Below are 13,448 nucleotides of genomic sequence, written 5' to 3' on the forward strand. Positions count from 1 at the left end.
TCGGGTGCTTGTCTGACCATCTAAGAGAGGTGTGGCAGTAGTTGGCTGATTTTTGGATCAGCACTTAGCAGCACTTTCAGTGTGTGGAGTCTATGACACTATATGTTATGGTCAGTATGACGAAGTAGATGTGTCTTAATTCAGTTGCTCACGAGTGTGCTTGATTCACATCTTGAACTAAGTTATAATAATTTCCTGCACTTTTCCATAAAAGTCAAATAGTACCATCTTTTTATAGTTATCACCACTAGATTTACACAAATAACTGATAATAAAATTACTGTGGATCAGGCGTTTGATGGCAGAGCATCAGGAAGTGTTAACTATTACAAAATATCTTTATTTGCAGTCACAGCCACAAAAACTTTAAATATGACCAATTGCTACAGATAACCAGTCATAGCTAATGAATTATTTTTATTTATTTTATTTTATTTTTGGTTATGGTTGCAGATAAATTTGCTCTGATTATGCAAACTCCTTCAAAAAATAACTGGAGAGGAACTGTCTGTTCTTCAGGAATCTTAGACCTAATTGGCTGACCAAAGTCATCCATGATTCTTAATATGTGCAGTACTCAGAAACTTGGATTTCATTCACAATATTTTTCACATAAGTTGACAGTAATGTATCTAGTGTTTATTCTTCAGATTAACAGAGATTGTTTCATAAGTTATAATCAAAATCCAAACCATTCCTATCAATTTTATAAGAGTCATTATTATCTTTCTTTGCAGTTTCAGTAATGTTGAATGCACTTTCCTCTGTCGTGTTCATGCTCTGCAATTAGCATCATTGAAATTATCCCCACCACTCTCTACTATTGATGCTTGAGGTGGAGAAATTCAGATGTCGCCTACATTGAGAGTCAGTATTCCATTTCTGTTATAGAAGAAGAAACAGGTATTTGGAAAACAAAGGAGATGTAATATTAGAATCATAGTTTAACAGCCCTGTACACAAGTTGTGTTCAAACAAGGCAAATGGGATAGATAACATTCCATCAGAGTTTCTAAATTCATTGAGGAAGTGGAAACAAAATGATTATTCAAGTTACCATGTAATAAGTATGATACTGGAACCATAACTTAGACCCACCACACAGTCCCGAAGACAACAAAGGCACATAAATGCAAGAACTACTGCACTATCAGATGAACAGCTTATGCACCCCAGCTGCTTACAAGAATGATGTACAGAAGAACAGAAAAAAATCAAGGAAGTGGCAGGTGACAGTAAGTTTGGCCTTCAGAAAAGTAGACACCAGAAATAGTTTTCACGGTGCACTTAATGATAGAAGGAAGAGTTAAGAAAAATAAAATCTTTTCATAGAACTTGGTTGTCTAGAGAAATCATTTCACAACATAAAATTTGAAATACTCAGAAAGATAGGTATAAGCTGTAGGGAAGGACAGGTAATATTAAATTTGTACAAGATCCAAGAGGGAACAACAAGACTGGAAGGCTAAGATATATTTACTCAGATAAAAAAGGGGCATAAGGCAGTGATGGAGTCTTTGTCCTTTACTGTTCAACCTACGTGTCAAAGAATCAATGAAGGAATTCAAAGAAAGATTGAGAAGTGGTATTAAAATTCATGGTGGACAGATAACAGTAAGGAAGTTCACCTTTAAAACCATTTCCTGTACACATCAGAATGTGGTGAATGATTTCACACCTTGGATCTTTGGAAAGGGCATACTTAACCATTTGTGAGTTCCACTCACATTTGTTAGGGTTTATCAGCAGTGACATGATAGTGTGTTGTGTGAATGATGAGGGTTAGTGACATTAAAGAAGTAACTGGAAACACTGTGATTAATTCACAAATGGTATGTGTCAATCATAGAATTAATGAGAGTTGAACATAACTACTGAGAACACCAAAATATTTATTTATCATGCATGTGCATTGAGCACCCTCTTGTTTGGTGCTGAGACCTAAACAGCATATGCTAAACAAGGACGTGACCACAACACCTTTTATCTACAGTGGCTACAAAATGTGCTAGGCATAACCTGAAGGGATCATGTGACAAATGATATGGTCCTGAATACTGCAGTTCTGCCAAGTAGCACTGCCATTCTCAAGAAATGGTGCCTGTGGGCTACAATGTGTAGATCAGTCCCATCCTCCCTGATGCACACTACTTTGTGAAATAGAACATGCCAAGAGACTGAAGAGAAGACCCACACTGCACTTTACAGGCTGCATCAAGTGTGAGATGTAAGCAATTTATACTGACTGTAACAAATGGGAGGAGCTCACCAAAGAACACAGCAGATGGAGGAAACTCATCATGGATGGCCTTAAATTCCATGGCTCAACAACTTAGTTTGAAATGAACATGCAGTCAAGCACCTCTGATGAACCCCTCTTTCATGGTGGTATAATGCTTGTTTCACCCAAGGGTGCCAAGTGGGCTCTTGCATTGGACTCCAGAGTCACCAGTGAAAGCGCCTGCATATATCTGTCATTGGGAGGAAGAGTAGGTGATTGATGATGTTGAAGTGTGATTGGAAGTGCTATCGAAACTCAAAGAGGTTTTTTTTTCCCCTTGAGATGCATGGCATTCAAATTATTCCCACACTGCAGCGAGCCTGTCTTTTGTTACAGCTTTGACAGCTGCTGTTATGCAATGTCTCAGTTCATTCATTTTTGTTGGTAATGAAGGGACATAAATGGAGTCTTTTATAAACCCCCACAAGAAACGATCACATACAGTCAGGTCAGGTGGCCTTGGAGCCCAGTAATGTAGACTGAGTCATTTGGTCCACTGCTACCGATCCATCATTCAGTAATTGTTTTGGAGGGTCCCTCTCATGTTGTCCAACTTCATATGATTGTTCTGTACCCCATATCCTCACATTGTGATGGTTTATCTTCCCATTTAATTGGAATGTTACCTCATCATTAAACACTAAGCATGGAAGAAAGCTGTAATACTCCATCTTGCCAAGAATGAAATTACAGAACTCCACACATTGTTGTTTGTCACCTTGATGCAGAGCTCGCAGTAGCTAAATTTTGTATGGTTTCATGTGTAAACGTTGACACAACGCATGACAGATGGACATTGGGGACATGTTGAGCTGTCGAGCTGTATGGTGAATGGATTTCTGCGGACTCCTTGTGAAACAATAGTGGATGCATTTGACTTCTGTGTCAGATGCTCAGGGATGGCCCAGCTACTTGTCTTTACACAAACAACCTGTTTTTCAGAATTGTTCATGCCATCATAGAATGCTCTGTGCTGTAGGAGGATCCTCACCATACCTAGAACAAAAGTCATGCCGAACAGTTAGTACTGACCCGCACTGTGCAAAACGTAGAATACAAAACACTTCCTGTTGTTCCAAAACACTTTCTTTTGTCCTGACACCATTTTTAATAGAACTGAAGTGGATGCACCCTGCTGCTACCTAGCATGAACCATGTAAAACTTGAGAGTTTGCTGTTTATTCTTCATCTCAAATAACATAATAGTTACAATTTGTTTAAATCAGATGATTCTTTCTGATACTCCTTGTATAACAAATACCATTCGAAAATATATTTTCTGTGAAGATGTGGTCAAATTGCACAAACAGTGTTATACAAGATGGTTTTTGAGGAATGCTGCCTTGATCCAGTTGTAAATACGATATGTCAAGATGTGGCATGATATTTTTAGTCTTATATTGCCTTCACATATTCTACAGGGGTGACAAGTAGGTTAGGGAGTAGTCATAGAAGCTGTCTTAAGAAAAAAATTCTTTAAATTTTTTTAAGTATATTTTCATGAGACCTCAGGTGTTTTTCTCAGAATGCTGGTAGTTAAGATTTCCAGGAATTCTGTCATACCCATGGGATACAAACAATTCTGAATCATCCATACTGCCCTAATTTGTGTACTCTCAATGACCACAGTTAATCCGAATTCATCCCATGTAATTGAACTTTGTTCCACCTAAAATTTCATATCCATATTTTATTATTCGTGCATCAGTGTCATCTTCATTTCAAATTGTTTGTTTGCAAAGAGATGATAACTGAACTACCTCATGAGTATTGTCAAAGATTGTTCCAATTCTCTGTTGTTGTTGTATTTGTAGATTTGATCTTATCTCATCAAAATTAAATATGTTCACAGGTAAGAAATTTCAGCATGACCCAGATTTCAGAGGGCCACTACATCATCGTTCTTGCACCGACGTTATATGTCTTTTGTTATGGGTAGTATTCATCGCTGCATGGATAGCCATTGGATGTGTGGGTAAGTCTGTACCAATAGCAGTATTTATTTATAGTACATTTTCATAACTTTATACTCTAAAAGTTTTCTGGTGACTGTGTTCATGTTTCCATTCAGAATTTTACTGTGGAAATACTAAAATACATACTCATTTCAAGCAATCTTATATTCCCAAAAGCATCTCATGAATTTGTCACAAAGTGCATTTAGAGTTAAATGTGAAAGCCATGAATCAGAACTGTATCATGCTGTCAAAACTGTTTTAATGTACATGTTGATCCATTATTACATCCCTATTTTTTTTAACTATTATTCGCTGTCAGATGGTTGCTTTCAATTATGTTATGTGCTGTGGTCCTTGCCATTTCATATTTCCACATAGGCACCAGCGTTAGTAACACATTGTTTAAGTTGGAGTGCCACGCTACTGACAGACTGTCGGAACATATTGTTTGGTACCCATGCACACTCTTCCCTAATGATTGCTTCTAAAGTGTCCGAATCATGCAGTTTTCTGGAATTCACTTTTTCCTTCAAATATCCTGAGAAGAATGGAAAAGTATTGTCAAGCCATTCTCACGAAATCAACGCAAGATGGGGAGTAGCTCCATTGTGCATGAAGTGCACATTGTCCACACTATCACAGGTTAAAACAATGGGATGAACAAAAGTACATAGCATATGTACATATGTCTGCACATTCGTTGTTTCATGAAAAATGTAAGGACTGATAATAATATTGTGATAATAATACCACACCATATGGTCAATGAAGAACATGAGTGCAATTTTTCAATCATAACTCTAGGACTGTCATTATGAGGACCCCAGTAATGGCATTTATGGTGATTTATGAACTCACCCATATGGTACAAAACTTTTTCTGACCACAAAATGTTACACAGGATATCTGGTTCTTCTTCCATCTATTGTAATGTGGATTCAGCAAATTCTATCCTAACATCACAGTCTGCCACTGATAATGCTTGGACAAAATGTGGTTTCCATGGTCTCCAGTCGATCTCCTTCATTATCTGTTGGACTGAACCATATGATAAACCAGTTTCCCTTTGCTATTGTCTCAGGGACTTTGTGGGACTTCGAGCAAAATGCCCCAGCAGCACTGTCTTTAGTCCTGTCAACTCTATTTGGGGGTTCAGCCACCCTTTTCTGAGTAACCGAATCTGTACACAACAAATTTGCATCTAGTCTCTTTAGTGTTTTCACATCAAGACTTTTGTATCTTCCCCTCCCCCATCCCAACCATAGTTGCACTATGCACCATGCAAGTGTCTGCCATACTTCTATCCTAGCTGCAATTCAAATACAGTCAGAAATGTGTTGTCTCTGCGCATCATCTTCACTTAATTTGTGGTTAAAGCTGCAACAAACAACAAATATGCAACAATTTTTCATTCATAGCTCCAGGACTATCATTACTAGGACCCCAGTAATGGGAGTTGTCTTTTTGTTGCGCCTCTCTGCAACTCAACATCTCCGGTATACAGTGAGTAGGATCTATCCTTTTCATAATATAATTACATAATAGCATACAACCTGCTCCCAGTAGCTGATTGGTCAGTGTGGCAGAATGTCAATCCTAAGGGCCCAGGTTCGATTCTCAGCTGGTTCGGAGATTTTCTCCACTCAGGGACTGGATGTTGTGTTGTCCTAATCATCATCATTTCATCCCCACCGACGCGCAAGTCGCCGAAGTGGCATCAAATCGAAAGACTTGCACCCGGCGAAATGGTGCACCCGACGGGAGGCCCTAGTCACACAACATTTACATTTATATCATAGAATAGGGCATACTATAATGATAGAGTGATTGAGTTAACATTGTTTATGATAGAAAAGCAGTGAAATAAAAATAGGGATACAATAATGGATCACCCTGTATAATGACTGTCCTCCATTTCTAGTTGTTCCCAACTTTGACAAGCACTTTTCTTTACAACTTCTTTGCTTTTTGCCAGCATTTGTAAATGGAGATCCAACACAATTGCTACATCCAAAGGATTCATCAGGACAGAGATGTGGACTGGATGAGGGTGTCAAGAATAAACCGTACCTAATGTACTTTGAGCTGACAAACTGTGTGTTAAATACATCCCCTCTTTCGGCCACTGACTGCCCAACAACAAAGGTAACATGCAGATTTATATAATACCACATATTATTTGGAATAGACTAAACAGTGTAAAAATAAGAGGTAATCAGCATATGTTTGGTTATCAAAGTACCACATTGACATTTCATGAAAAAACATCACTCTTGTGATTCTGCACAGAGCAGACTGAAGGGTCATTGCTTTTAAGTTAGATATTTCTGATGGTAGCTTCCTGGGTTTCCACTTATCTCTTATTAGATTTTATACTTGCAAGACTTAAAACAATAATGTTGTGTGAGCAAATACTCCAAAAACATAAATAAACGTAATTGCATTAAAATCCTAACAATGTAGGCTACAGTGATTGCTTCTGAGTAGAAGTGGCATTTGAAAACTTTTCCCGTGAGCTATATTTAAATTTGTTTTAGGTGGGCGTGTGTATTTATAGGACTAGATTCACATGCAAGAATTTTGCAGTGTAGCTTTGTGCTGGCATAAGTTTTTCTATAAACTGATTTGACTACAAAAAACCTGGCTCAGCCACGCACTGTCTTTGGGAGTACTCATAGCAGTGCCCCACTGTATTTGATTAGAGCAATGCATTTTCATCATGCATGTTTTGTGTTCTTCAGAGGGAAAGCAAACATTTAACAGCTTTTGTCTGCATACTTTAGTGCTGCACTTTTTTTGTTTCTTTACTGGTTTAACTACTTACAAGAGCTAGGCCTGGAATAAGAACTTTTGGTGTAGCCACTGAAAATGGTGTTAGATTATCCCACGTGCATAGTGGACACTTACCTGTGGGCCTCACACCTTTTAGAGGCCTGTCTACCAAACCAAAATATTGTAGATGTCCTGGATGAGACAAATGGTATTTACAGATCCATACAAAAGAAACATTAAATTTTAATAAGCAAGCAACTTCAGGATTCATATTTCACCTTCTTACTTACAAAAACATGTCTTCAATAACCACATGAAGAAAGCAAGTATAAAAGCAGCGTTCAGTATGCTTATGAAGACCAGTGTTTCCACTTGGGGAAAAAATGGGTGATAACAATGCATAAGAAGCTATGCTTCGTGGATGAAAAAGTTGAATGTTGAGATTTATGTGTACAACTTTCTCACACAAATACTTACAGCAGAGTTCAGTTTGTTCCCTGTAGACTTTCCAGTAAAGACTAGTGTCAAAATTAAAGCAGAAATTGAAGGTTTTATGGAGAATTCTTTGACGACATCAGAGAGAAACTAACAGAGAAAATGGTTTGATGTGAATATCTAGGTTCACCACTAGAACGTGCTGAAAATCGAAAAAATTGTTTTTAGCACACTGATCACATATACGTAAACTTAATCAAGAAACTTGTAGCCTCCAGTAAAATAAATCATTTACTCAAAAATGTAATGAGAAACAGGAGTCAGAAAGCAAAGCAGAGATAAATGCTCAACCAAAAATTCCAGAAAAAAAAATGGTCCATAATGTTATGCTGTCCCATCAGAATGTCCAGTACCTGTGCAATAAGTTATTAGAATTGGAAGTGATGCTTTCAAGTGAGTTAATTGATGCCTCTGTACTGTGTCTGAATGAGCATTGGTTGAGATAGGACGCATTACAAACAGTGAACATAACAAACTATCAATAGGCAGCCTACACTTGTAGAAAGCAGTTCCATTGTTGTGGAAACTCCATCCTTTTTTTTTTCAAGAAAAAGAAAAAGGAATATCATACAAACATCTGGAGCAACTAAAGACAGTAAATATTGAACAGGATTTTGAAAAATCAGCTATACGGTTATCATCACTCAAAATAATTGCAGTATCCCTTTGCAGATCTACTGACTGAGACGTAAGAAACGTCTACAACATGTGGAAAACACATTAATTCAAACTACAAAAAACAAGCAAATCACTGTCATCTGTGGTGATTTCAGTATAGACTTGAGCAAACCCAGTAAAGAAAGAACTATTGGATCTCTTCACACATTCCAGTTGGGCCACAGTGTCTGCTGCATTTGCCCAGAAGTCATAAACTTTTTTTTTTTTTTTTTTGGCAGGTGGCTCCTGCTTATAAGATGAAGGAAAACAGCAGATTACCATCTGTTTCATAAATACTGTTGTCAGTTTCAAAACTGCCATTCTCAACTTCAGAACCAGATTCTTCAGGCAGAGATTCTTCATCAGTCAAACAAGAGAATAACCAACAACAATGAATATGTGGGAACTGAACATTCCTGTAATAAGTTTTTTTTAAAGTCATTTGTCACTTTTTGGCAGCAGAAACATCCATCTAGAAGCTCTCCAAAGCACTAAAACAGTGAATAACTGACATCAGTGTGTCACTGCTCAGCAATACTAAATTATAAATTAACAGTCAGAAAAGCCCTGCTCAGAGATTCTTTAAACATTGACTGTTAGGGAAATCACATGTCCATAATTTCCACAGCCAGTGACCACAATCTGTTAATCTCTTATAACTTGAAAATCACGATACATTCACCTGCATGAGAAACATAAATCCACAATAGATCAAATAATAATTAACTCTAATCGGCAACATTACAAAGCAGAAATAGTAAAGACCTGACTTGGAGACCACTATGAACAAATCATAAATTTTTATGCTGTAAGTAATAAGGCCAACAAACTGACAAGCATATATGAGAGCAGCTGCTGCAAATCAGTGATTTGGAAGTCTGCCTCCATAGCGTAGCTGTAGCGTTACCGCCTACCATGCAGGGGGCCTGGGTTCGATTCCCGGCAGGGGACAGGGTGTTGTGTGTGCTTCTTCATCCTTTTCATCATCATTGACTCGCAAGTCGCCGAAGTGGTGTCAACTAAAGAGGACTTGCAATATGGCGGCCGAACTCCCCCAAATGGGGTCTTCCGGCCAACAATACCATACGATCATTTCATTTCAGTGATTTGGAAGAGCTCTAGAGAGTCATGTATCTGTGATACCTGGCCAGAGATACATCAGGTACTACACTCTCCTGTGGATCCTCTCTCCTCTGCAGAAAGTACAAGATCTGTCATTACCCATCCACTTGAGTACGATTGGTATGTCAATGGTAGATCTAGGCATCCTGTACAGGGTGGATGGGGACCAGGGAGGACTCGTGGTGTGGTAACAAACCCCTAACCAAAAGGTATGAGGTGCTATCTTGCACTGAAACTGAAACTGTGCCAGTGGGACTCACTTCACCTGTTTTGGGGAAACCTGTTTTGTCTGGTGTTAGGAGGAGGCAAACACACCAAGTGACAGGAAAGAACAACAGGTGCACTCAATGTGTATGCCTGGGGGCCTCATTCAACATGTTGAAGAGGCTATTCCAGCAGCCATCGAGGAAAAAGGGTGCAACCAACTGCAGGTTGTGGCACACGTTGGAACAAATGATGCCTGTCATCTGGGCTCCAAAGTCACTCTTGTATCATTCTGGTGACTGGCAGAGAATGTTGAGAAGGCCAGCCTTGTGTGTCAAGCGAAGCTCACAATTTGCAGCATTGTCCCCAGAACTGATTGTGGCTCTATGGTACTGGTCGAGTGGAAGGACTGAACCAGAGACTTCACAAGTTCTGTGACAAGCTAGTCTGCAACTTCCTGGACTTATGCCGTAGGGTTGGGACCTGTAGGGTCCCCCTAAATAGATCAGGCATGCACTAAGCGTCAGAGGCTGCTACTCAGGTAGCTGATTGTGTGTCAGGTGTGCAGAAGGTTTTTTTAGATTAGGTGACTCTCCATCTAATCCAGATAATCATAGCTGTAGGAAACCCAGAAGTGTCAGTGTAAATCAAAATAAATACCTGCCACACGTGAGAGTATTAAAATCCTAATGGTAAACTGCCAAAGCACTTGCAACAAATTGCCAGAGTTTGAAGTGCTCATGAAAAGCAGTGAAGCTTGTATAATACTAGGTACAGAAAGCTGGTTGAAACCTGAAATTTATAGCAGTAAGATTGTTGGGGATAGGCAAATGGGTAATGGAGGTGGTATATTTGTCACACTAGACAAGAAACGCAAATCTACATCTCCATCTACATCTACATTTATACTCCGCAAGCCACCCAACGGTGTGTGGCGGAGGGCACTTTACATGCCACTGTCATTACTTCCCTTTCCTGTTCCAGTCACGTGTGGTTCGCGGGAAGAACGACTGTCTGAAAGCCTCCGTGCGTGCTCTAATCTCTCTAATTTTACATTCGTGATCTCCTCGGGAGGTATAAGTAGGGGGAAGCAATATATTCAATACCTCATCCAGAAACACACCCTCTCGAAACCTGGTGAGCAAGCTACATTGTGATGCAGAGCGCCTCTCTTGCAGAGTCTGCCACTTGAGTTTATTAAACATCTCCGTAACGCTATCACGGTTACCAAATAACCCTGTGACGAAACGTGCCGCTCTTCTTTGGATATTCTCTATCTCCTCCGTCAAACCGATCTGGTACAGATCCCACACTGATGAGCAATACTCAAGTATAGGTCGAACGAGTGTTTTGTAAGCCACCTCCTTTGTTGATGGATTACATTTTCTAAGCACTCTCCCAATGAATCTCAACCTGGTACCCGCCTTACCAACAATTAATTTTATATGATCATTCCACTTCAAATCGTTCCGCACGCATACTCCCAGATATTTTACAGAAGTAACTGCTACCAGTGTTTGTTCCGCTATCATATAATCATACAATAAAGGATCCTTCTTTCTATGTATTCGCAATACATTACATTTGTCTATGTTAAGGGACAGTTGCCACTCCCTGCACCAAGTGCCTATCCGCTGCAGATCTTCCTGCATTTTGCTACAATTTTCTAATGCTGCAACTTCTCTGTATACTACAGCATCATCCACAAAAAGCCGCATGGAACTTCCGACACTATCTACTAGGTCATTTATATATATTGTGAAAAGCAATGGTCCCATAACACTCCCCTGTGGCACGCCAGAGGTTACTTTAACGTCTGTAGACGTCTCTCCATTGATAACAACATGCTGTGTTCTGTTTGCAAAAAACTCTTCAATCCAGCCACACAGCTGGTCTGATATTCCGTAGGCTCTTACTTCGTTTATCAGGCGACAGTGCGGAACTGTATCGAACGCCTTCCGGAAGTCAAGAAAAATAGCATTTACCTGGGAGCCTGTATCTAATATTTTCTGGGTCTCATGAACAAATAAAGTGAGTTGGGTCTCACACGATCGCTGTTTCCGGAATCCATGTTGATTCCTACATAGTAGATTCTGGGTTTCCAAAAACGACATGATACTCGAGCAAAAAACATGTTCTAAAATTCTACAACAGATCGACGTCAGAGATATAGGTCTATAGTTTTGCGCATCTGCTCGACGACCCTTCTTGAAGACTGGGACTATCTGTGCTCTTTTCAAATCATTTGGAACCCTCCGTTCCTCTAGAGACTTGCGGTACACGGCTGTTAGAAGGGGGGCAAGTTCTTTCGCGTACTCTGTGTAGAATCGAATTGGTATCCCGTCAGGTCCAGTGGACTTTCCTCTATTGAGTGATTCCAGTTGCTTTTCTATTCCTTGGACACTTATTTCAATGTCAGCCATTTTTTCGTTGGTGCGAGGATTTAGAGAAGGAACTGCAGTGCGGTCTTCCTCTGTGAAACAGCTTTGGAAAAAGGTGTTTAGTATTTCAGATTTACACGTGTCGTCCTCTGTTTCAGTGCCATCATCATCCCGTAGTGTCTGGATATGCTGTTTCGAGCCACTTACTGATTTAACGTAAGACCAGAACTTCCTAGGATTTTCTGTCAAGTCGGTACATAGAATTTTACTTTCGAATTCACTGAACGCTTCACGCATAGCCCTCCTTACGCTAACTTTGACATCGTTTAGCTTCTGTTTGTCTGAGAGGTTTGGCAGTGTTTAAACTTGGAGTGAAGCTCTCTTTGCTTTTGCAGTAGTTTCCTAACTTTGTTGTTGTACCACGGTGGGTTTTTCCCGTCCCTCACAGTTTTACTCGGCACGTACCTGTCTAAAACGCATTTTACGATTGCCTTGAACTTTTTCCATAAACACTCAACATTGTCAGTGTCGGAACAGAAATTTTCATTTTGATCTGTTAGGTAGTCTGAAATCTGCCTTCTATTACTCTTGCTAAACAGATAAACCTTCCTCCCTTTTTTTATATTCCTATTAACTTCCATATTCAGGGATGCTGCAACGGCCTTATGATCACTGATTCCCTGTTCTGTACATACAGAGTCGAAAAGTTCGGGTCTGTTTGTTATCAGTAGGTCCAAGATGTTATCTCCACGAGTCGGTTCTCCGTTTAGTTGCTCGAGGTAATTTTCGGATAGTGCACTCAGTATAATGTCACTCGATGCTCTGTCCCTACCACCCGTCCTAAACATCTGAGTGTCCCAGTCTATATCTGGTAAATTGAAATCTCCACCTAAGACTATAACATGCTGAGAAAATTTATGTGAAATGTATTCCAAATTTTCTCTCAGTTGTTCTGCCACTAATGCTGCTGAGTCGGGAGGTCGGTAAAAGGAGCCAATTATTAACCTAGTTCAGTTGTTGAGTGTAACCTCCACCCATAATAATTTACAGGAACTATCCACTTCTACTTCACTACAGGATAAACTACTACTAACAGCAACGAACACTCCACCACCGGTTGCATGCAATCTATCCTTTCTAAACACCATCTGTACCCTTGTAAAAATTTCAGCAGAATTTATCTCTGGCTTAAGCCAGCATTCTGTACCTATAACGATTTCAGCTTCGGTGCTTTCTATCAGCACTTGAAGTTCTGGTACTTTACCAATGCAGCTTCGACAGTTGACAATTACAATACCGATTGCTGCTTGGTCCCCGCATGTCCTGACTTTGCCCCGCACCCGTTGAGGCTGTTGCCCTTTCTGTACTTGCCCAAGGCCATCTAACCTAAAAAACCGTCCAGCCCACGCCACACAACCCCTGCTACCCGTGTAGCCGCTTGTTGCGTGTAGTGGACTCCTGACCTATCCAGCGGAACCCGAAACCCCACCACCCTATGGCGCAAGTCGAGGAATCTGCAGCCCACATGGTCGCAGAACCGTCTCAGCCTCTGATTCAGACCCTCCACTCGGCTCTGTA

At 40.0% G+C, this 13,448-nt stretch overlaps 1 protein-coding gene across 3 annotated transcripts in view; it reads left to right on the top strand.

Moving 5' to 3' along the window:
- Window positions 1-13,448, top strand: part of LOC124788711 (choline transporter-like protein 4) — a 266,397-nt gene that overhangs the window by 50,119 nt on the left and 202,830 nt on the right. For all 3 annotated transcript variants that reach the window (XM_047255992.1, XM_047255999.1, XM_047256007.1), the window contains exons 2-3: window positions 4,134-4,256; window positions 6,215-6,384. In XM_047255992.1, the coding sequence (XP_047111948.1) occupies window positions 4,134-4,256; window positions 6,215-6,384 (293 nt within the window). The remainder of the gene's footprint in view (window positions 1-4,133; window positions 4,257-6,214; window positions 6,385-13,448) is intronic.

Source organism: Schistocerca piceifrons, chromosome 1 (assembly GCF_021461385.2).
Source record: "Schistocerca piceifrons isolate TAMUIC-IGC-003096 chromosome 1, iqSchPice1.1, whole genome shotgun sequence".
Taxonomy (NCBI): domain Eukaryota; kingdom Metazoa; phylum Arthropoda; class Insecta; order Orthoptera; family Acrididae; genus Schistocerca; species Schistocerca piceifrons.